The 26,040-nt window shown below is 41.4% G+C and overlaps 1 protein-coding gene across 17 annotated transcripts in view; it reads right to left on the bottom strand.

The window, feature by feature from the left end:
• Window positions 1-26,040, bottom strand: part of LOC105481530 (phospholipase C beta 4) — a 408,983-nt gene that overhangs the window by 143,476 nt on the left and 239,467 nt on the right. For all 17 annotated transcript variants that reach the window (XM_011741179.3, XM_071079654.1, XM_071079655.1 and 14 more), the window contains one exon: window positions 364-444. In XM_011741179.3, the coding sequence (XP_011739481.1) occupies window positions 364-444 (81 nt within the window). The remainder of the gene's footprint in view (window positions 1-363; window positions 445-26,040) is intronic.

Genomic DNA, 26,040 nt, shown 5'->3' with positions numbered 1-26,040 from the left:
ATGAACACACTTTTAATGTACCTTTTAGATTTCAGCTTGAGCGTCTCTTCTTCTGGCAGATTTCTTTCTAACTCCCAAGATTAAATTAAGCTCTTTGACAATCCAGTGTTCTCTTTCGCAACATTCAATGACTTGTAACTTATCTTTTAATGCCTGACTTTGCTCCTAAACTGGAATCTATGAGGATAATGTCCTTAATCATCACTGTATACTTCAATGCCTGGCACATGCAGGTGCATTTTTTAAAACCTTGAATGAATGAATAAGGGTAGGATTCATCAATAGCGCTCAGTCTACTTGTTGAGAAACAAAATGGTTTAAACCACAAAGCAGAAAGAACAACTTGCTGTTCTTGGGCCATACCTTGCCTTCACTTTTCCATGTCAGAAAGAAGCCAAACTCATCCACTTTGAAGAGGCAGTTGGGTTCAAACACAAAGGATTCCTGTCAAAAAGAAATGTGTTGATCTTCATGACTCATACCATTTTGAATCTAATAAAAATGCAAATATTGTTGAGCTTCTAAACAAAGGCGAATTAGAAATCACTCTTTTACATCTAATATCCACAATTCTTATTGTATTATGGAATGTTTTCATTTTGAAAATTCTTTGCTTTCATTTTTGTATTGTAAAACTCATCAATTTAATAAAACATCTCGCTCTAGGATAGGTTTAAGAACAAAGCATACTGACTAAAGGCGTGAAAGTCATAGAGAAGAAAGTTTCCTTAGTATCTGGAAGAAGGATTCCCAAGTTCTAGCCCACTGATGTAAAAAATCAGGAGATAAATTATTTTTTAAGTCACTGGTTTTTGTTTTGTGTCTTTTTCTTTTTCTTTTCTTTTCTTTTGTCTGTAAAATCCAGCATTCAGTTATTTGCTGAGATTTTTGCTTTTTTATCTAACCTCATTTGGTGTCCTGTAAAGCAGGTCTTGAACAGGCCCGAAAGCTAAAATGTAGGTGCTAGACCAGCAGCATCAACATCAGCTGGGAGCTTTACTGAATTGCAGAATATAGGGCCCCGCCCAGATGGACTGAGTCAGAGTCTGGGGGGGATGGGACCCAGCAATCCCTCTAGAAGATTCCGACACACACGAAAGTTTGACAACCATTGCTTTGAACTTTGACACCAGAAACTCAGTGAAAGCTACAGAATCAAGTTTGAATAAAGAAGGAATATTAGCCAAATTCAAGGCATCAGAGCAGCTGTGTTACACTTGCCAATCGACTTCTTGTCTTACTAGAGCACCATTATGCTTAGGAACGAGAGGAAAGGTCCATGTCAATGAGAGAAAAAGGGTGTCTGGGAAATGAACATAGATGCTCTGTGCCCTCTGACTGCATTACACCAATACTTAGCATCCACACTTCAATAAATCTACATGTTCTTTTCATGAGCTGAAGAAACTGGCTTCCTAGATCATTTCAATGCCAGCAATTAGGAACCTGTCTGGCAAACATGGATCAAGGCAGTGCCTTAAAACAAATAAACAGTAATTACAGGATTAAGGTTTTAAGGGCCGTTCAGACTCTTAGTTTCTGTTAAAAATTACTGTTAAAATTTATATTTCTAAATTACAGTGGAACAACAACAATTATCAAGGTAAATCCAATGTCAAGATACTAGGCCATCATAAAGTATTCCTAGGGGTCCCTGAACAAAGCAGCCTTCAATTTGGGTAGTTTTCTGGCCGATGAAGAATGTACTGTATGTATTTACGTATTCCAACTCTGTATCAGGCGTGTGCTCTGTACTGCTGTCACTGCCATGAATAACACCAAAGGAAAGAGCATGGTATGACCTTTGCTTTTGGAGTCAAAACCAAGTTCCACCATTTATTATGTACTTTCTCCCAGAAAGACCCTTTCTAAATTTCAGGATCCTTGTCTAACAAGTGGAAGTAGTTCCACCTACCTTTTGGGTTTATTGCTGGAATTAAATGAGATGGTGAACATAAAGCATGTAACACAGAATTCCAATTCAGCAAGTAATAGCTCTACCAATAATACATGGTTCAGACTTGTAACAGTGGTAGCAAATTACTAACAATATGAAAGCGCCAGTATATGACATTTTGTGACCCTTCAAAATGGCATTTTTGGACAGTTCAACCTTTTAGAAAAGGCTTAACCCAGAAGTTGATACTTTAGCCTTCATGCCAGGCAGAATGAGCAGCTCTTGACCTCACATTAGAAATTTGTTTGGTGTGGCTAGAACACCTCAAGAGAGTGACGGGGGTGTGATGAGACATGTATAGAAGAGTTGTTTCATTGTAAGGGTCTTGTGTGCCACCTAAAAGGCATTAGCTATTACCCAAAAGGCCATGGCGGGTCTTATGTTGTTACTGACTAAAAAAATGAGAATTATCAACTAATCAAGACATGAGAATTAGCCCATTTCCAAATACATCCCAAGCAATATCCTGATGGTAATGAAGAATTTTGGTACACAGTGTCCAAAAGTACATCCTAAAATGGTATTTATATAGTAGACCCACAACGAATCAGCCACTATCATTACTTATGTGCACCCTATCACCTAATTCCAAGTAAGGATTTGAGATGACTCAAGAAATACAAATAATAAATAAGAATGGGTTTCCAACTTATTTTGAGAGTGAACTTTGATTTCCTTGGCCTCCTTAAATATAAAATTTTTTTCTTCCTTTCCCCGAGTACCCCTAGAGCTTGCCATTACCACCTGGACATTTCAATTCCTAATATCTCACTCTTAGAATTCCATCTGGTCCTTCTAGCCCCTAGCTCTATAGTTTGTTCTCCCCTCCTATAATTGACTTCTTTGCAAAGTCAAATATCCCTTTTGATTGTCCCTCCCAATCTCTCACGACCCACCAGTCCCTCCTCCTTTTAATTCCATCCTTATGTAGCTTATTTCCAAAGCAGCCCAATATTGCAATCACTCCCTCACAGGTGGTTCGGAACGTCCATGTCTCATTTAGTGTTTTCTTGGCCAAAAAACGAAATCTATTTTATGCACATTTTGTCACCAAACTTGGTGGTGAAAATCACAAAATGGAACTGTAGGGCTTTAGTTTAAATTCAAGATTATAAACCTCAAATGGATAGTCAACAGTGACGTTCAATCTTATATTTCTTTCTCAACGGTTACCTACTCTTTGAGAGGATGAGTCCACTGCTTTTTTGAAACCTGTTCACATTCACCCAATTACAGTGCTTCATCAAAGTAAGGAAAAGCCATCAGGTGGACACAATTCTCTTTCTTTCCCCCAATAAAGCATGTTTTCCCCTGACAAAGTCAACCCCTCAGCATCTGCTCTAGATTAAATCTTCTTTAACCTACACAAGCACTTCAATCCTTCATTTTTTACCACCTAACACACATCAGCTTTGTTCTTTTTCTTCACTAGATCATTCCCATCAGCACACAAATGTGTTCTAGCTGTTCCTGCTTCCACTTACTACCCCATGTCCCTGATCCTCTTCAGGACATAATATCTTGGAAATACTCACTGTTCTCATTACCTCTCTTCATACCATCTGAGCAACTATATCTGGCTTCCATTTCTATCACCCTCTAAAACTTCTCTGGCCAGTCCAGCATGCTGCAAAATAAGGGTGCACACCTTCCTTTTCTCATCTGATTTGATCTCTGAGAGGTTGGTTATTGCTTCCTTCTTGAAACACTCTCCAATCTTGGTTGTGCTCCATTACCTTAATCTAATTTCTCCCCTTTTCCTTCTGTACTCAACTTTTACATAGTCCCAGGACTTGGTTCTGGGAATTCTCATTTCCACTGTGTTCCTAGATTTCATTCAATCTTGTGTCTACAACATCATCTATTTCCTGATGACTCTCAAATTTGTAATAGCAGCCCTATCCTCTCCCCTGTGAGTTCAAATATTTGCTATTTGACATCTCCACTAGGATGTCTTGAAATAAGTATGTCCATAACTGAATTCTTTATTCTCTCCCCTCTCTCCAAGTTTCTCCATCACAGTACTTCCTTAGTTCAATAAATGTCACTAGCATCTGGTCACTTATTGAAACTAACAGTCATCCTTAATTTTCCCTTATCTTTTCCTCTTACTTTCAGTAACAAGTCTACTTCTATAATATTTTGAATATACACCCATTTTACTCCCTCTCCATCACCATCTTGGCCCAAACCAGTATTATCTCTCCCACGGATTGATCTTCTCACTTCTATTCTTTCTGCTGCCCACAGGAACCTGACTGATTCTTTAAACTTTGAATCATTTCATTAAAACCATTCAATGGATTCCTATTATATTTAAGATAAAATCCCAACTCCTTACCATGGCCGAAAAGGTCCTGAATGATCTGGGTCCTTCAAATCTTATCTCATGCCACTCTCTGTTCACTTATTGAAACTAAGAGTCATCCTTAATTTTCCCTCATCTTTTCCTCTCACTTTCAGTAACAAGTCTCCTTCTATTTCTTGTTCACAACCATAAGAACTCTTTTCCTGCAACCTCTCAAGCTCTCTCTAGCATCAGGGCCTTTGCACTTGCAGTTCCTGCTGCTCAGAAGTCTCTTTCTCCTGCCCTTGGTGCATCAGGCTCCTCTTCATTCTACAGACCTTTTCTTCACCATTGCCTCCTCAGAGAGGCTCTCCCTGATCCTTGATTTAGTGACTAGCTCCCGCATCAGAATGCAACAACCTCCAAGAAGGCAGAGTCCTTGAAGCAGTCTTGTTTACCTTTGTGTTCTAGCACCTAGCACATCAAAAGCACCATAAAACTAACAAATTAACTTAAAAATGAATGAACAAATGAATTTTTTTTAAATAAAAGATTTTGCAGCAGGCCAATATGTAAAACAAATAAACAAGAAGTTGCTCAAATTGAGGGGGCTGCACCAGGCCCAGAACCCATCAAGGAAGTTCTTGGAGGACTGCCAAGGATAGAAGTGCATTTACAAGGGCACTGGTTGAGGCTGTCTGCCTGAAGGCAGGAGCCCCTTTTTGTAATGCATACAAACTCATATTCCAGGTTGGCGGTGACTTTGAGGCACCTCCTGGGAATTCCTATTGAACAAGGAGCACTGTTTGACCCTGTGAATAAATCATTTTCAAAACAGGATGAGAAATCTGGGCAAAGAGAAGAAAAATAAAGTGGAATAGTAAAATAAGGCCAGAGTAAAAGGCAGCTCTCAGAAATGCCTGTCATAAGGTCGTACACAGTTATAACAGAATAGCAATTTGGCTCTGGGCTACCTAGCAACAAAAGCAAAAAAGGGAAAAAAAATATTTACCAGGTGCCCATCCAGCTCATAAAATAAAAACATATCAGTTGTTAAGAGACGCAATTATCAGAATAGAAATTCTCCAGGGGGATCTTAGAATGAAACTCAGCTGACACTAAAGACCAGGCTCAAGACAAAACCCACAATCAGCTCATCAACTGTGGCTGAAAGGTTCTCGGACCAAATGCTTCAAACCACCCATGAAAAATCAGAGAGCAAATCTGAGGGATGAGAGGTAATCAGCTGAAAGGAACTAAAACACAATCTAATTTGGTTTCTCACCACCTCCTACTAACAAACATAATAACCCTACCCTCAAGTGAGTAGAGACACATCATCTCTAGTCTTTTTTCCCTAACAGCAGTTTAAAATTTCACATGAATCCCTCCTGACCTGAAAGTGGGCTGTGGCTCCCTGACCAGACTGAGGCCAGGCTATTGTGAAGTCCCATTGTTAGAAAAATCCTCCTCCAGATCTGGGCACTGCAGGGGAGATCATAAAAGAAAGCTGGAACGTTTCTCCTTTGTGAATCTATTTGTTTTGCAGTTAAATGGTAACAGAATTTTCTGGTAAAGAAACAAACCATAAGAGAACTTCCTGGGTGGGGGTGGGGTGAGCAGAATTTTAATTCTCATATTAGTTAAAATTCGTCAGTCACACCTTAGAGCTCAAGGACATGTTAGCTCATCCAGCCCAACTCTTCTTAGGCCACTAGAGAACAAGGCTAGAAAGCGACAGGAACACCTTTGTGAAACTACTAAAGTGGAGGACAGAGGGCATTCTGTTTGAGAGTCAAGAATCACTTTTGCTGGAGATCACCACTGCTAGAAGCTATTTCTGGCTCAGAGAGCCCCGCTCTGAGGGGTTTGTGCCACTACAGGCTTACAGACACACTTCCCTCTCTTATCAAAGATAGAGTATGTTTTTCACTTGTGTGTTATTTTTAGTATATTTTCCCCCACACATGCTGTTTCAACATAAATCAATATCACAACCCATCTTTCAAAGATTTCAAAGATTCAAGTTACTTTCAAATCAACTAAGATTAAAAATTTTTCTTTTATTTCAATTTTTAAAGTGATTCTCTTCAATAAAGTTTAATCCCCCCATAAGAAATGTCAGAGAGCTCAGCAGGCCAAATACTTTGATTGAAGTGGAGGAAATTCTTTGGATGGGGATACAGCTAAGTGGTAGTTGATTTTATTTTAACTGTGAGTTGTAGTTATTTCTTACCCTTTTTCTCTTGCCCTCTCTCCCACCATCACTTCCCAAGTTAACTGCAAATGTCTGTATCCTTTTACTGCGAAGTTGGCATCTTCAAATAGGGTGTAGTCAAGTCTTATTACTAGCTAGGGACAGCTATTTCGGACTAGATCATAAAAGTTATAACTGTACCTTGTTTAAACATCAGTTGGCCGGGTGCTTTTTTGTGTTTGTCACTGGACAGATACATTAGGACACAGAGAAATGTGAAATGGAGTAGGCTTTCACATTCCATCACAAAACTGTGTTTTCTGGGAAAGAAGACCTTCACAAGAGGTGGCAGTCCACAGTGGTTTTGAGGCCCAGGCCTTGTAGTGACTGGTTCCTGGGTTTGAATGTCAGCCTCCTCACCAGGCACCTGCTGGAGAATCTTAGCAGTTATTCTGCTTAACTTTGCCATATTTCACTTTTCCTCGCTGTAAATTGGGAAAACTGATACCAACTCACAGGGCTTTCAAAGAATTAATATTGAGAATGTCTAAGTACCTGGGACAAAGTAAATGCTGACTAAATGGTCGTATTTATGAGAAAATAGCTACCATTTTAGGGCTATTGTGTAAGGCATTTCACAAATACTATCTCATATAAATCTCATGATAACTCTGCAAGGTTTTAGATTAGATCAACATTGTCCAACGGATTTACCGTGATGATGGAAATGTGCCAGATGGGCTCTGACCAATACGTTCACCATGAGCCACAGGGAGCACTTGAAATGTGGGTAATGCAACCAAGCTGCTGAATTTTTTATTTTAATTAATTTTTCATTTCAATAGACACATGTGGTTAGTGGTTATCATATTGGCCAATGCGGTTTCAGAGAGAAGGGGGGAAAAAGGTTCAGAGGAGACTAAAGTCTTCAAAGCCACAGTCAATAGTAACAAACCTGAAATTCAAGCCAGCTTCTCTGATTCCAAAGCCCATGCCTGTCAGACTCGGGCAATCTTGGCCAAGCAGGGCCCGCTCTGCCCATCGCCAGAAGATTGTTGGACTGTCAATAAATGAACACTGCCTAGGTAGCCTCCACTAGGTACACATGGGACTCACCCTCCTTGCTTCCTGGTTTGATAAGAATGGAGAGGAAGTTAAAAAGACCTTGTCAAGGTTGGAGAGAAACAAACAGGAGTCTGAGGAAGAGGCCATAAGGGATCTCATCCAATTTAAATCACATTATGCGTGACTACCACCAAAGAGATCTCATAAACCAGGGAGAATAATGGGTGTGGCCTTCAGACTGGGAAAGCAGGTGGAGTCTGGTTTAGAATTAACCAAGAGGTCCAGCTTTCTATCAGATCCTGAAAGCTCAGAACCCAAGAGATGCTTTATGGCTTATTTATTTCCTCTCCTTATTCCAGGGAAATCCTTTAAGCTTCATATCTAGCAGATCCTTTGTGATTCTGCACAAACACTTCCTCTCTCAGAACCACAAGTTTTTATTTTTTTCAAGTTAAACTAAAGCCCTCGGTGATGATATCCTGCCATCAGAATGATTTATGGACTGATGTAATAGATGGGCATGGGTCCTTATTAAGTTGCTTTTACCTTCATGAGATTGGTCTCTGCTTGGAAGGATGCAGAATGTTCATTCCATTTGTGCCCCTCCCAACTGCTTTAAGATTCCATGAGATAAAGGACACTGGGCCTCTCAGCTCACATTTCACATGAGGAGCTGGAGGGCACAGCTGTAGCTGCTCCATCACAGACCCCTGCTATGTGCTACAAGTATTACCTGGTGAAAAAATCTGTCAGACAAAACAAGAGCATGTGTAGCCCCTGCATTCCTTTCCATGGCCTTTGATTATTTGGACAGATGTTCCTATTGGGTTAAGTCATTAAACATAGACCTTTCCCCCTTCCATCAGTAACTGATGCTCAACTGGAATCCAATAGGGAGATGCAGTTCTAGTCTCCTGATAAGCAATTCAAGAGGCCTGTGGCACCTAATAATATGCCTACTATTGCTAGGTAACATATATAGTGCCTACTAAGAGCCAGGCAATGCTCTAAGTACTTTCTATATATTAAATTATTATCTTCCCAACATTCCTATGAGGGAGGTACCATTCTCATTATTGATACAGGAGTTAGAAAGAAATTATCAGGCAGATAGTGCGGGTACAAGGGGTCCTCGGCAAGGCTTCCCTTTTAATGAAAAGTAGCCCCCAAATAATTTCTTTCTAACAAAGAGCAGCCTGAAAAACTGAGCTGCAGACATAGATAAGCAAGCTGGAAACTTGTACAGGTGAATGCCAGCAGCGATGCCAAGAGAAAAGGCTACCTGGAAGCCAGGTATGTTTAACACAGAGGCTCCATCTTCTCTTTTCTTTGTCACCACGTGTACAGTCAGGACCAGGCAACATGGCACCAGCCAGCTAGAGAACCCATCTGCATAATAAAAGATTAGGGTGGAGTGGCCAGCTTCTTTGCACACTTGCAAATGACACGCCTGGTCCAACCAATCTTTCATCCCTATGTAAATCACACACCCCCTCCTTAAGTTCATCTATTAAACGTTCTGCATTTCACTGCGGAACTGGCAGCCCATTTTCTCCAGGACCCGTTTCTGTGCAGAGAGCTCTTCTCTTTCTTTTGTCTATTAAACTTCCACTCTTAACCTCACTCTGGTGTGCCCACGTCCTAGTTTTCCATGGCTGTGGGACAACGAACCTCCGGTATTACCCCAGACAAACAACGCTGCTTCACTATTACACCTATTTTACAGGTGAGGACATTGAGGCATGGAGATTAAGTGTTTTGAACAATATGCTACACCTGCTTTGAGGCTGACACGTCAAAGACTGACAACTGCTCAGGAGTGGGCCCAGGTAACTGCTCAGCAGTCATACCTGAAGAAGGCTCTACTATTCTCCTTGTCACTGATGCCAGTAATCACCACGAAGGGTCAGATGGGCCTCTGAAGTGTTTTGGTTTTAATTACTGCATTTCTTATGGATTCCCCGTGAATCCTACCACATAGATAACTGAACAACTGTACTACTGAAACATTCCGTACTCATTACAGTTTTTTATGGGGGAGTATTTTCATTACCTCATGCATTTTGTAAGAATTTTTTTCTCAGATCCTAGGACCAGGAAAAACTCTGTTCCTACTGACCTGTTGCTTTCCTTACAATCTAATGGACACTGTGAACCCTAGGACAACTGTGTTTTCTACATTGCTTTAGCCACCAGGAATACCAGAAGCAAATCTGAAGCTCACCTCTTTGAACTTTACAGATCATTTTTGCTGCCTGTAGAGTTGCTGCCTGCTAAATTTAACCCTCATTTGATGTATTCTCCCCCTTGTTTACTTTTTTCCCTTCAATCTAACTCCCTCTTCCATTATTTTATCTGGTGGTACATATTTCACATTACAGCTTCCTGTGGAAGGTGACAGAAACATGTAACCATAAAAACCAACTCACAAGCAGCAGAAACAATTGGGTATTTTACATAGGCTTTAGGGTTTTAGATAAACCTGATCCAAATGTGGTTAGATATTCATCTCTTCATCTCTAAAAATGGAGACGACAACATCAACCATAATACCTATCTCACAGGTAATTTCTGGGCATTAGAGTGCTTGACACATAGTCTAAAGTAAGTAAATTTGTATTTTATTTATTTTATTTTATTTTATTTTATTTATTTTGAGATGAAGTCTTGCTCTGTCGCCCAGGCTGGAGTGCAGTGGCGCCATCTCGGCTCACTGCAACCTCTGCCTCCTGGGTTCACACCATACTCCTGCCTCAGCCTCCTGAGTAGCTGGGACTACAGGCGCCTGACACCATGTCCAGCTAATTTTTTGTATTTTTAGTAGAGATGGGGTTTCACTGTGTTAGCCAGGATGGTCTCAATCCCGTGAACCTCGTGATTGATGACCTCGGCCATCCAAAGTGCTGAGACTACAGGCGTGAGCCACCGCGCCCGGCCAGTATTGATTTTTTTTAAGAGACAGAATTTTGCTGTCATCCAGGCTGGAGTGCAGTGGTACAATCATAGCACTCCAGCTTTAAACTCCCGGTACAATCATAGCACTGCAGCCTCAAACTCCTGTGCTCAAGCAATCCTGCTGCCTCAGGCTCATGAGTAGCTAGGACTACAGGCATTCACCATCATGGCTGGCTAATTTAAAAAAAAAAAATCTTTTTTTTTTTGTAGAGACAGAGTTTTGCTATGTTCTCCAGGCTGAACTCGAACTCCTGGCTTCAAGCAGTCCTCCTGCCTCAGCCTCCCAAAGCACTGGATTAATAAGCATGAGCCACTGCACCTGGCCCAGTATTGATTATTAATATGAAACACAGTAATAGTAATCATTATTAAGGCTACTAATACTGATTATTATTAAAGACCAAAGACAAATGAGGTAAACACCATTTTCCTACCTTACAGATGAGAAAACTGATGTTAACTGAGGTTAGGCAAGTCACCCAAGAGGATGCAGATAATATGTAATATGAGACAGAACTACAAATACATTTGGACAAGGAATCCATTTCTGTTATGCAGATCTTTAGAAAGAACAATGGTATTAGTGCATGTCTATTTCCAGCAAGCTAGAATACAAAGCTAAGCATAAGGGAAACCCAGAGTTTGTAACTCTGGGTTGACTTAGACTTGTTGAAAATGTGGTTTCTGCACAGGAGGTCAGCTTGTGTTTGCTCCTGCTCCAACTCCTCCATCCCACTCTGCCTAAGCCGGCCTCAGTCTACAATCAGGCCAAGAAGCCGCTGCCACAGACGAGTCATCACCACACAGTTGTCATTTTCTCCCCTTTTCAAGGGCATGTTGGGGTATAGTGAACAGAAGAAGTCATTCCTGGGTGGGGAGACTCTGCCCTGCGTCTCCCTGACACAACAGAGCACATTCTCAGATGACAAGAGGTCAGTGAAGTGAGTTATTCAGCAACTTCTAAAGGTGATAAACCTGCGGTCTCTCTTCCATTCCAAATCCCATAGGAACGAAAATGAAAATGTCTCCCTCCGTAATCAACCACGAGCATTTAAAGTGCCCATTCCAGCAATGACAGTGAGATACAGAGAATGCTTACTCTAGTGTCAAGTGGAAAGATTTAATCCACCCCTTTCATTGTATTCTTACCTCAGGAATAAACAGCGTCATCAACTTTCTAAGTGACCTGGCTTGGAAGAGTCGATGAAGGCTATTGAAAAGCAACAAAGGAAGGTATACCATCTTTTCTGAGCTCTCATATTACATATTTAAAAAATAAAATAAAATTTGGCCTAATGGTGCTTACCAAGATCCTATGGTCTGAATGTTTGTGCTCTCTCCCACCAAAAATTCATATGCTGAAATCCTAACCCCAAATGTGATGGAATTAGGAAGTGGGAGCCTTGGGAGATGAATGGGATTACTACCCTTATAAAAGAATCCAGGGAGACGGCTGCCCCTTTCATCCACTGTGTGAGGACACAGAGAGCACGTGTCATCTTGGAATCCGGAAATGGGCTCTTATCAGACACCGAATCTACCAGCACCTTGATCTTAAGCATCGCAGCCTCCAGAACTGTGAGGGATAAATGTGTTGGTTATAGCTGCTGAGTGTACGGCATTTTGTTATAGCAGCCTGAAAGAACTTAGATGCAAGGTCTCAGAAAGATCCTTGGTTCTTTGAGAACTTAATCAGCTTAACTATGATTGAATCTGGGGGAGAAATGAAACGCCCAGATTAGTCACCTGGGAGAGGCCAAACTGTTTCTAACGACTGACTTTATGGTCACTAATAGCTAAGGATTCCCACTTGATCTTTTACTTGACGATATAGATGTTAAATCTTTGGGACTTGATTTGTAAAGCAGGCCAGTTTGAAATGCTGAACACTCTGGATCTGTCTAGGACGTTTTCCCTCCCTGAAGCGTCTCTGCTGTGGGGACTGTGAGGCAAAATCTGGATGCTCAGATTCTGGGAGGGTTCCCTGACTCTTGCCAGAAAAGAGGTGAAGAAATTATTCCTAAAATATTCAACAACTACCTCTCAGCGTGCAGAAGGAAGGAGAAAGCGAAATGTGTTTTCAAGAGGAGTGGGTGGTCACTCAAAGTAACTTTCTTAGGCAGGAAAACTGTCACAGTAGTCAAAACAGTTGCCATAGCAACTAAAATAAGCAAAAATTAAAGAGGAACAACTTAGAGTTATGGAGGCAAGTAAACAGGATTTTTAATAAATATTTACAACAAATATTAAAAACACATTATGTGGCTGTCCCCTCATAAAAAAATCCTAAGAAAAACAGGAGACGTGCTTTGTAGTTGCACAGAAACACGACCGCAAACTGATGAGTTCTTCTCTTTAGCAAAGCATTTCTAATTAAAACACAATTAGTTCCAGCATAATAAATTACACTGAGAAAGTAATTAAAAATATAGTGACATAGAAGATGTTTCTGAAAAGGCAGGTCTATGAAAGAATATTTTAAACTATTGATATACAGAGATAACAGACAATGCTGAATACGGCATTGAAAGAAAAGGAATCTCAAATGACTTTTATGGAATTTCCCTCTAAATATATGCATTTCTCATTTAAATAATGCAGCTTTTGAACATGCTTCTCCCCCCCCCCCCACAAGAGCTACATGATACGTCACTCCTGTTGGACTTCTGTCTTCTGAAATAGCTTATATTTAGGCCTTAAAGATACATAGTCCTCACTGGCTCTTAGGGTCAGTGCTGGCTCTGTCACTTTTTTACTGTGTCTAAAATAAGTGCAGCAATTACTGGAACATCACACAAGAACCACTGCTACCACCTAGAGCATTCTGCAGTGAGCTCAGAGTTGCCCTCAGGAAATGGCAGTGGAGTCCTGAAGGCTTATCCTGAGGCCCTCTTACCCTCAGGGAAGGGCTGCTCCATCTAGAAACAAACCACAAGACAGAATTGGAAAAGTGAGCAATCCATTAGGGCAAATGCCTGTGAAAGAGAAAGGGGAGAGAAGCTGAGTGACAAGGAGAGCCTCCCAACCAGGCCTCACAAACACCTGAGAGAGGAGAGGAGGGAGCAGGGAGAACTGGGGAGGAATTGTCTCAGATTGCAGTGCAGCTGAGAACATCGCCAGCTGGATTGCAGCTGTAGCGCACAGATCGCCCATCAGAGGAGCCTCACTTGGGCAGGAAAGGCCCAACTGCAGCACCTTGCCATGTTCAGTACAGCCTGGGCACGGACATTTTGAGGGTGCTAAAGACCCTGCAGCAAAACTGTCCAATGAGGGGACTCCTGGGGCAGCTGCCTCTTGAAAGGAGATTTAAGCGACACACCTCCATAGCTGCCACAGATAGTGTCTCTGGCTTAACCTTTCTCTACATTCCAAAATGGCATTTTCAGTTCCAGTTCTTTGGGACATTTAAAATTCCTTAAAAATTAGGAAGCATGCAAGTATCAATGAATTTCAGTCTCAGATAAGTAACTAAGGAATTGCTGGATCATAGTAGGTACTTATGAAATATTTGTTGGGTGATGAATTAATTCCCTGGTGGGGATATAGCAGGAAACAAAGTCTGTTCTCAGGGGTTATCTTCTAGAAGGATTTTAGCAATGAACAAAAAAGGGTAAGTTATCAGGTAGTGATAAATATAACAATTAAAACATCCAGAAGGGTCAGAAGCCTGTGTGTGTAGGTGAGTAAGAAGGCCTCTAGGAGAATGTGATATTTTAACAGAAACAGCATGAAGTGAGGAAGTGAACCATGAGGACTGTACAGGGGAAAGCAGTCCAGAGGGAGAACAGCAAGTGCAAAGGCCCTGAGGTCGCAGTGTGCCTAGAATGCTCAGGGAACATCAATGGGACAGTGAAATGGTAGGTCATGTAGGGGACTTGCAGGACACAGAAAGAACTTCGGAAATTACTTGGAATGAGGTGGAAACCCATTAAAGACTTAAACCAAAAGAAGGGCATAACCTGACTTCCATTCTAAAAAAAAAAAATCCATCTTACTTATTCCTTATGATGGCAATGTGAGGTAGGTATTACCACTCCCATTTTTCAAACAAGGAAGCTGTGGCTTAGTACTTGGTGGGTGTAAGACTGACTCATGGTCACATCTCTTGAGTAGCAAAGCCAAAACTGAACCTATTTCTGTTTAACTCCAAATGCATTCCCTTAACCAAGTATGTGTATTTCAAGCTTTTGGATAGAGTTCTTTGGCAAAGATTTTACCTTAAATACCACTTAGTACAAAAACCCTCTCTGTATTTGCAAACAATATCCTGGCAACTTGGCTTTTGGTGAGCATTCAAAAACGAGTCTCCTTTTCACATGTCTACAAAGTTAAGAGGATCACCTGCCCTTTCAGGTACTTGGGAGAAAAAAGATCGACAGCAGAAGAACCATGGAGGTGCCAGCATGCTGTCCTCAGGGTAACTCCGCAGTAGAAAGAGAATGCAGGCTGGACCTGGGAAGCTATACTGACTCTGCCCATCTGCTTCAATTAACGTTCTTGACAAAGCAGCATTTCAGAGCACGTGCTTACTATTTATGGCTTTAAGAGAAAGTAGTTTATAAATTATATGTTCCTTGTTAGTTTATTAAAGTGAATATTAAAAAGATGGGCTTTCCTGCTGACAATATTTTAAGTCTATTTCCATCAATATATAGTACATTTTACCTAGTTTTCCCCCCCCTAAAAAATTAAAGACTAGGGGCCAGGCACAGTGGCTCATGCCTATAATCCCAGTACTCTGGGAGGCCAAGGCAGGAGGCTCACTTGAGCCCAGTAGTTCGAGACCAGCCTGGTCAACATAGCGAGACCCTGTCTCTACAAAAAAAAAAAAAAATAGCTGGGTATGGTGGCTCTTGCCTGTAATCTCAGCTACTCGGGAGGGAGGCTGAGGCAAGAGAATTGCTTGAGCCCAGGAGTTAGAGGTTGCAGTAAGCTATGATTGTGCCATTGTACGCCAACCTACATGACAGAGTGAGGTCCTGTCTCAAAAAAAAAAAAAAAAAAAAAAAAAAAAGACAAACAAAAACAAAAAGAAAAAAAAGAAAGGCCAGGCACAGTGGCTCTCACACCTGCAATCCCAGCACTTTGGGAGGCTGAGGCAGGCAGATCATGAGGTCAAAAGTTCGAGACCAACCTGGCCAACATGGTGAAACCCCCTTTCTACTAAAAATACAAAAATTAGCTGGGCGTGGTGGTGCACAACTGTAGTCCCGTCCCAGCTACTTGGGAGGCTGAGGCAGGAGAATTGCTTGAACTCGGAAGGTAGAGGTTGCAGTGAGCACAGATCATGCCACAGCACTCCAGCCTGGTGACAGAGTGAGACTCTGTCTCAAAACAAAAACAAACAAACAAACAAAAACCTAAAAAAGCCCTGGTAAATACTTTCCTTTTCTTACTGGCTGATTTCTATTGATCATAAGGTAGAGGTATCAGTTTTCTTAGGGGAATGTGGGGGAAATTATATGAAAAATACAGTCTTCCCATTCTCATTTCCCTAAAAGAACTGGACTAAGAACATCTAGACTTAGTAGTATAATACTTATGGTCTAGAATAAATAAAGCAAATGGTGAGTAAAAAAGTTAAACAGGTCTTTGGTTTCAGCCTATTAATGAACTTTAGAAAGACTTTTTAATTATGTATTTTATGCATCACATATACCTTCAAAAACATGTTTCTCTGCTGACAGCCATTCTGGGTCATAAAGCTGTGTGACCTGTGTATGTTCTCTTTAGCAATACACTAGTTCTGGATGCTAGCTCCATCACATAATATAAGTTGATTAACAGGCAATTCTTAAGTGACCTAAGCTTCTCTTTCCTCATCTGTAAACTGTGGAAAATCTCATTTAGTCCTCACAACCACCCGAGGGTTTAAAGAGATGACTGATGTCAAGTACTTTGCACTGTGCCAAGGGTTCAATAAATCTAATATGTTCAGCCCAGATAAAGAAGTCTCTTTTATTCAACAGTTTTCACCCTTTTATCTGTGTTGCCTGTTTGAGGAAGATTAGCTGTAAAGAACTTTAAATGGATCTAATTTTGTTTCCTTCTAGTAAGTCTACAATTCCTTACCTTTCCCTAGGCCTAGGTCCTCAAACTTGAGCTGCATCATCAGAATCACTGAGAGGGCTCTTAAAACACAGCTTGCTGGACCCTCCCCACAGAGTTTTTGATTCTGTAGGTCTGGGGTGGGGCCTAATAATCTGCATTTCTAGCAAGCTCACAAATGTTGCTGATGCTGTCTGAAACCATACTTGGAGATCCACTGTAGGCTAGCTGGCAGGTCATTTTTCTGCGAAGTCTGTAACCAGCCTATGAAACCTCAAGCAACATGCTTAACCATTTTAAACCCCAGTTTTATAAACTGCAAAAGGAAGCTAAAAAGACCTACTTAAAACAGGGTTGTTTTGAGGCTTAAGTGAAATAATGTTTAAATCAGAGGCACTGGAGCCAGAACCACTCCATCTTGAACAGGGCTGGGTAAAACGAGGCTGAGACCTACTGGGCTGCATTCCCAGGAGGTTAGGCATTATTAGTTACAGGACTAGAGAGGAGGTCAGCACAAGACACAGGTTACAAAGACCCCACTGATAAAACAGGATGCAGTAAGGAAGCCGGCCAAAAGCTGCCAAAACTAGGATAGTTAGAAGAAAGTGACCTCTGGTTGCCTTCATTGCTCATTATATGTTAATATTAATGCATTAGCATGCTAAAAGACAGTTTACAAATGCCATGGCAATGTCCAGAAGTTACCCTATATAGTCTAACAAGGGGAGGAACCGTCAGTTCCAGGAATTACCACCCCTTTCCTGGAAAACTCATGAATAATCCACCCCTTGTTTAGCATATGATCAAGAAATAACCATAAAAATAGCCAACCAGCATCTTTCAGGGCTGCTCTGTCTATGGAATAGTGATTGTTTTGTTTTTTTACTTTCTTAATAAACTTGCTTTCACTTTACTCTGTGGACTCACCTCTATTCTTTCTTGGGTGAGATCCAAGAATCCTCTCTCTCAGGGTCTAGATCAGGATCCTTTCCTGATCATTTATACCATTTGTCAAGTGCAAGTTCCAGCACCTACTGAGTGCTCAAAGTAGTAGTGATTTACTACTGCCCGTGCTAAAAAACACCTGTCATGATTAATTTTATGTGTCAACTTGACTGGGCTAAGGCTGATGGCTGATAAAATATTACTTCCGAGTGTGTCTGTGAAGCTGTTTCTGGAAGAGATTTGTGTTTGAATTGATGCAGTGAATAAAGAAGATCTGCCAAATACAGGAGGGCATCATCCAATCCATGGAGAGCCTGAATCGAACAAAATGGTGGAGGAAGAATGAATTCACTCTCTTGATCTGGGACATTCATCTTATCCTGGCCTTGGATACTGATGCCCCTGGTTCTGGGGCCTTTGGACTCAACTGACACTTACACACCATTGGCTCCCCTGGTTCTCTGGTCTTTCAGGTTAGAACTGGAACTGCCCTACTGTTTTTCCTAGGCCTCTAGCTTATAGACAGACAACATAAGACTTCTCAGCCTTCATAATCGTGTGAGCCAATCCTTCAGAATAAATCTCTTCCTACCTATATATCTCTATATATCCCATTGGCTCTATTTCTCCGGAGAACCCTCACTAATACAGCACTCTCTCTAAAACAACCAAAACAAGTAATGACAAAAATAATTCCTCAGAATTTTCAGGAACAGGGAGTTCAGAGGATGAAATTGCACAGGTTTAAAGAAATGCAATTTTATCACTTGAGAAGGGGCTTCAGAATTATTAACTTGATTTAAAAAAAAAAAAATTTCTCCCTAGATTGCTCAACAGGAAAAAGTATTCACTTTTACATGTGCTGTATATTTCATCTGACTGTTCATTTGTTCACAGTTGAATGAACTCTGTTAATTCAATGGCTACACCACATGCCTTAACAGAGTGCAATTCCAAAGAGATGTGCAAAGAGAATGAAACCAGGATGTCCTTAGGGTCTCTTCACCACTAGCCTGATGATCTGTAAGACTGCACTCATCAACCCTAATTAAAAGGATGCCCTGGCCAACACCCTCCTATTCACCTGTGGCCCACAGACACAGCTTGAGGTAACTAATATTGAGCATTTTCCTCTTTACACTGCAGGTTGAGAAGAAGCAATAGAGAATCAGCACTGTAATTTTGGCCATTGAGTTTAATTCTTTAGCATAGTACAGTAGTACTTGAGAGACCTAAGTAGATCCTCAGCTAGTTCCTCATGAAACTGCCTTTGCAAAAATTTTATCAGTGAGAAAAATTAACACAGCTGAGCTAACCCACCTCCTATCTTGCCTTTTCCTTAATTATTCCTGGGCTTTTGGACCAAGGTAACTTTGGAAGACGTTTAGGCTACAGTTTAAATGATAATAGGCCTTGCCCAAAAACCAACCACTTTTGTTTGAGGGGAGGGCCTGAGTCCTGCTAAGGCGCAGACACATACGACTGTCAGCCATTATTCTGGAGGTTAGAAGATATGCAACGTCCTCGGTTACTTCTGCAAATAACATTGCTATTGTAGAACCTAAGATTGGCCTTTTGAGATATCTTTTCAGGTTTTCTTTTGCATGCCTCACACCCATGTCTCCACCTGGACCCACCTGCACTTGCCAACCCCACTCCTATGGCCCCAACCAGAAGCAATTCAGCATGATGTAATCCTTGCCCCATCCAACCAGCAGAAGTGTAACCCCCTCCCCCACCTCCTCTTCCCTAAACTGCCTTTAAAAAAACCCCTAACCTAGCAGCTTTGGACCAGACGACTTGAGTACTAACTCATCTCCCATGTGGTGTGGCTGGCCTTGTCTCTATTAAACTCTTTTTTTTTTTTTTTTTTTTTTTGAGACAGAGTCTTCCTCTGTTACTGTCACCCGGGTTGGAGTACAATAGCGCAATCTGGGCTCACTACAATCTATGTCCCAGGGTTCAAGTGATTCTCCCACCTCAGCCTCCTGAGTAGCTGGGATTACAGGCACCTGCCACCACGCCCAGCTAATCTTTGTGTTTTTAGTAGAGGCAGGGTTTCACCATATTGTCCAGTCTGGTCTCCCACTCCTGACCTCAAGTGATCTGCCCATCTTTGCCTCCCAAAGTGTTGGGATTACAGGCGTGAGCCACTGCATCTGCCCAAACTCTTTCTTTACTACGATGCTGTATTCTTTCTTTGTGCAGCTGGCAGGAAGAACCCCTTGGTGCTTACACCTATATTTTAATTTAATTGCCCACATTGTTTCCATACTTTCTTCCTGTCTTGTGTTGTTTCCACAAGCTCCTTGTAAATCTAGTGGGACCCCAGATTTCCTTGTCTAGTTTCCTAATGGATGCGTCTCACATCTTTGCATGAATAAGATGTCCTTCTTGCACCCTTGAAGCATGGATCTCAACGATTACCACCTTCCATGAAACTGACCGAGACACTGTTTCATAGGGGAGATGCTTCCATTCCTCCAGGAAATAGAATTATCTTCTACTTTTGTGAAGAAATAAAAGCAAGCCCAAAGAAACTTCACAGAGAGGGAAGAGACATGAAAATGAGAAGAGCAAGGCCCTGCTCCCCCGACCACAAAAATGAGAGCATCTTAGAAAAGAAAGGTGAGCCGTCTGTTACGTATGCAGCAAAAGCTGATAAACTGATAAAATGATCTATCAAGATAAGGAAAAGAAATAGAGGATGACTAACTTAAAAATACAATACAGTAGTAAGAGAACATGAGGAGTAAAAATAATTACTTGAAACTAAAATTATTTCATTATTACCATTACCATCAAAACCAATTTGTTACTCATTTCTATGTGGTATTGTTTGTCTTCTAATCCAGGTGCCTGCTCATTTATTTACATATTATGTTCTATGGCTGCTACTGGGCTACAATGACAAAGTAAAGTAGCTGTAACAGAGGCTGCAGGACTCATAAAATCTAAACTATTTAATATGTGGTCCCTTACAGAAAAAGTATGCTGACCCGGCTCTATGACTTTTCAGCATGAGATGACCTACCCTACAAACCTTTCCTTAAAGGTCTCATGCTTGGATGACAATGAGTTCTGAGCTTTGGGGGCATGAGAGACCAGATAACATTATCAGCACTGTCATTTAAAAGGCTGGTCTAGAAGAAGGAAGAGGCCTGAATGTTTGTTTTTGTTTTGTTTTATTTTGTTTGCAAAAACCTGGCTGATCTTAGTTTTTGGTGCTTTAGGTTGTTTCAGTGTTCAGGCCAACTGAGGCAGTGCTCAGATGCCTGGCCTTGGCTTTCTTCTCACCTCAGGAAGAAGTCACACAGCTGTGCTGACAAGAAAGGTGACTGGCAGGTGTGTGCAGACTCGTAGAATCTTAAGGAGAACAACTGATATTCTTTGACCCGTCCACCTTAACATCCCTTATTTTTCTGGCACAGAGATGTTAAGAAAATTGCCCATGGAGACATAGTCAGGAAAAGGAAGGATGAAACCTCTAGCTCACCTTCGTTAAAGTCTTGGTCTTCTCCAACCTTTTGGAGCCCGCCTACAAATCATCCTCTGTACGGCCGCCAGAGTAACTGTCTCCAAAATGTAAATCCGATCATGCCAGTCTCTTGAAAATGGCTTTCCATAGCAATCAGAATGAAATCCAAACACCTCTGCCTGGTCCTACACCATTTATTCTCATACTTAAGTGTGCACCGGACTTCCTTGAAGGGCTTGTTAATACACATACGCCTGGGCCAGTTCCTGATTCGGTAGGTCCCGTGGGATGGGCCTGAGAATGCGCATCTCTAATAAGGTTCGGGGTGGTGCTGATGACGCTAGCTTGGGGACCACACTCTGAGAGAACTGCTGCTCCACATGAGGGGGCCTCTGCCTGCTTCTCAGAATTCCACCCTTACCACACCCTGCCCATGATGCTCACTCCACCCTTGGTGCTCTTCTTTTGACATGCCAAGACTACGTTTGCCTCAGGGCCTGGCATTTGCTGTTTCCATGTCGTGGAGTGCTCTTCCCTTAGTTCTTGGTCAAACTGGCTTTTTTTTTTTTTTTTTTTTTTTTTTTTTAGACAGAGTCTCGTTTTGTTGCCCAGGCTAGAGTGCTGGAATGTAGTGGCGCAATTTCAGTTCATCGCAACCTCTGCCTCCCAGGTTCAAACGATTTTTGTGCCTTAGCTTTCCAAGTTGCTGGGACTACAGGTGCGCACCACCATGCCTGGCTAATTTTTACATTTTTAGTAGAGACGGGGTTTTGATATGTTGGCCAGGCTGGTCTCGAACTCCTGATCTCAGGTGATCTGCATGCCTCAGCCTCCCAAAGTGCTGGGATTATAGGTGTGAGCCACTGCGCCCGGCCAATCTAGCTCCTTCTTATCATTCAGCTACAACTTCAAATGTCACCTCCTGAATAGGGCCTGCTCTGACCACCCAACGCACAGCAATGTCCCCTCCCCCACTCCTCAGTGTCTGCCTGTCTCTCTGATCCTTCGATCACTCCTTTTAGTAACATAATAGTATCGAACACTGCTGGAAACCATTCATTTCTATGCTTATTTGTTTGTTGTTGGTCTTCTCCTGCTGGACCATACACTCCCAAAGGACTGAGACTTTGTCATGTTCATTGCTCTAGCTCAGTCTTCTAGAGCAGTGGTTCGCACCATGGATTAAGTTGTAATGACTTTAAAACATTTCCGAATTTAACGTTAAAGGGCCAACTGTACTCAAGATTGTTTATCATCATTAAGTTGCTATATTGGTTGTTGTAGCCTAATGATTCCAATATAATTCACATACAATATACAGAGTGTGTGATAGACTCATATAAGTATACACATTTACAATCTTACCGCTAATTATAATTCAGAATATTCTGTCAGAGATACTTTTTCTTCACCATCTCTACTAAAAATACAAAACCTAGCCAGGCATGGTGGCACATGCTTGTAATTCCAGATACTCGGGAGACTGAGGCAGAAGAATTGCTTGAACCCAGGAGGCAGAGGTTGCAGGGAGCCGAGATCATGCCATTGCACTCCAGCTTGGGTGACAAGAGCGAAATTCCATCTCAAAAAAAAAAAAAAAAAAAAAATTCCTCTACCCTGAGGAATGCAGTATCATCCACATGAGAGGGTGAGTGAAGGAAGCCCGTGACTGTGAGGGTCTTGGGGTCCTCATACCCTGAGGAATGCAGTATCACCCACATGAGAGGGTGAGTGAAGGAAGCCCGTGACTGTGAGGGTCCTGGGGTCCTCATTCTTTCATCCCATCCCATCAGGCAGCAACAATCCCCCTGACAGAGGAGGACTGAGAGAGGAAGATGCGCCCACATGTTCGTCCTCTTGGATCATTTATTATGTTCTTCCCTTTCTGTGCAATGTATTTTTAACTAGTATTAATGTGATTATATACAAAATGCTTCTTAGGTACTACAGAAGGTATCGCTTTTGCTTTTGGTTCTTCGTCATTTCAGAAAGAAACAATATACATGCATCCATACATGTACCCCCTTCTCTGGCATTCCCTCCACCTTGCATCAGAGCTGTCCAGTTCCTGTGCTAGAAATTCCAACCTCATTCTACAATTATTCTCTCACATCTTCTACATCTACCAGGTTAGAAAAATATTCTTATTTATTCCTATACTCGAAATCCTCCCTTATTTTTCCATATGTATGACTGACTGTCCATTAAGTCCTTCAAGTCCAACACTACCCCCCAGACTACTCCCACATGGAATCTAGCCGCATCCACTTGTCACTGGTCATCCAGAACTGACCACTGCCCTGCTGAAACCCCATCAAAGGTTCCCTAGAGCTTTCAGAATCAAATGCCAATGTCCTGGGCTGGAAAGTAAACCCATTGATGGTGTGGACACTGGCTGTCTCTGTGCCTTCACCCCTGTACTCCACCGCCCTACCCTCTGCCCTACCTGGACAATCCCCTTACCCCTCATTAGAATGTGCTGTCATATTCATGCCTTTGCAGAAGCCCTGGCCTCTCCCTTCTTCTTAGCTGTGCTTTGAGTGGTTGACTGACTCACCTATCAAGACTCAGCCTGAAAGGGGCCTCCTCACTGAGGCTGCTGGGGTCAGTCCCCCAGCCCTGTTGCCCCTTCCTCTCCTCTCACACCACAAGGTTCTCATCACAATATGCAAGTGGAACAAAGTGGAGGGGTGAGAGTGAAAGGGCTTCAGGGGCCACGTGCTGAAAGCCTGGAGTTTAAAACTGAGAAGCCCAGCCAGTGGTGTTGGCGGTATAGCGGTGAGTACAGCTGCTGTCCAAACTATGAAGCCAGTAGTTACTGCAGTGCATAATAAAGTGGCACCAACATGTTTCTGTTCTGTATGTCCAACTCGAATAGAGACAGGAGCTTAAGAAGACATGACTCATGGCAAGACAGCCAGCAACTAAAGCAATTATCCACGAGGAACATACAGAAATCGGTTTCTTGGGATAAAAACACAGCAATTTAACTCCATTTAACACATTTTCACTATTTTTTCTCCCCCAACTCCAAATTTGAAATTATTTTATTTTTGGTTTGTGGTTGGCTACTTTTATACTTTAAATCATATATGTAAGCCTCTATTGTACATCAACTATCAACCTTCCCTCTTGCTAAGAATATTAAGCCTCTGGCCTTTCCTCTGTTTCTCCAAGTTCCTTCTAATTTCCAGCATCTGTCTGGCACCCTTACTTTAAATAAAGGTAACAGCTTTTTTGTTATGTTTGGTCAAAAATAATTAAATGTTTTGTCTACCTTTAGGTTGATTATGAAAGTTGAAAAACTAAAATTATTATGATTATTATCATTTAGAAGACTCTAAGTATCTTTTAGTGTAAATACAGGTATATCTGGACACTGTTTCATAATTTAGTTTAAATTATCTAAAGCTTAAAAATAATATACAAAGATGGCTATCCCTCTTTTCATTGTAACGTCAAAGCATGATTGAAGAGGCATACCTAAGAATGATTTACTTCTATAGAAAAATGTATTTTTGGTTTGATCTACTATTTACTGTTGTTTAGGACCTAGATTCTTTGAAGTTTAATAGATAGCATTTTTCTGCTGTTATTCTATAGTGATGTAGATGACTTGTGTCCAGTAAAAAAAGGCAAATCTCTAATAGGTTATAGTTTTATTGCCTTACAGGACATTAGCCAGTTTTGTATCTAATTTTGACAAAACTTATTTCACTTTTCTTTTCCTTTCCTTTCCTATGTAAAACTCTCTTCCTCAAGTGCTCTTGGAACTAGCTTTATCATCCTGTTAATGTTCTCACTGATTAGTTAAATATATCTTTTAATCAAAATACTTTATATGAGGCTTGTGTTTTTAAGTCTTGAAAATCGTATTCGGAAAGCACTTTGCTTTTCTGATGAACAGCCTGTGGGGTGTAGGCTGCTTGATCTTTTCTGAGCTTCATGGTGTGGCTGCTCACAATTTGATTTCAGAACCACCTTGGAAAGAGGCCAAAGTCAACCTGTCCCACTGTGCCTGACTTTAGGTTTGTATTGACCCAGCACTTTGATACTCCTTTGATCCTGACACCTGCAATAATTGTCTCAGTTTTCCTCCACTGCGTGTGTGTGTGTGTGTGTGTGTGTGTGTGTGTAGGGTGGAAGGTGGGGAGGCTAGTATAAAGACCAAGAAGACCAAGACTTTGCTAGAAAAAGGGACTCCATCTAGGCAGCTTGACTCAGATACAAGAAAGTTCCATGGGCAAGAAGAAGGGGTAGCCCAAGCTGGGATTTATGATGTGGGAAAGACGAGGTCAGTGGCTGAGGTGAGTCATCTATAAAACATTTGAACCCCTGCTCTGGCTGTCACTAAGAAGGACTGGCTGATGAATTCTGTAGATTCCAATGGAATATACTGAGAATGCATCTTAGTGCCAAGAAAGGAGAAAGAAATTTTTAAATCTGGTTATAGTTTGAGTTGATTGTCTATGCTATCCAATAAGAAAGCCACTAGGCCCAGGTACCTATATAAATTTGAATTTAAATTATGTAAGATTAAAAACTTAAGTCCCTCAGTCCCAGTAGTCACATTTCAAGTGCTGAACAGTCACATGTGGCTGCCATAACAGCAACACAAATGTAGACCATTTCTATCACTGTGGAAAGTCCTGTTGGTGAACACTTATCGATGATGGCAGTCTTTTTCTTAAGAATAAAGCTCTTTTTATATTTTGTTTGTTTTAAGGACATACTTTGACTTTCAGGCTTATACAAAAGGGAAGATATCAGGAGAGTCTGAGTGGGAGAGTTTGAGGTGGAAGGGGAGCCAAACAGCTCAGGATGAGAGGGGACTTGAATTTTGAACTTTTCTTCTTTAGATTGAGAGAGAGAAAATGCTTAACAGTTAAGAAAAAAGCATCTGGAAAAGTGAAAAAGGACTCTGAGTGTGATTAAAATAAAATAAAGGAAACAGGAACATGCATCTTTATGGAGGAGAGGGACAAAGAAGAAAAAAGAGAGACACCCCTGGCTGGGCTGGCTAATGAAATTTATTCAGCGTGATCTCTGATTTTTAATCTTAAAGTTGTCCTGGTGTGTGATGCAATTCTCCTCTGCTGCCACTAAAT

This window comes from Macaca nemestrina, chromosome 15, assembly GCF_043159975.1.
Source record: "Macaca nemestrina isolate mMacNem1 chromosome 15, mMacNem.hap1, whole genome shotgun sequence".
NCBI lineage: Eukaryota > Metazoa > Chordata > Mammalia > Primates > Cercopithecidae > Macaca > Macaca nemestrina.
The sequence above is the reverse complement of the archived record's forward strand: the minus strand, read 5'-3'. Positions and strand labels throughout refer to the sequence as shown.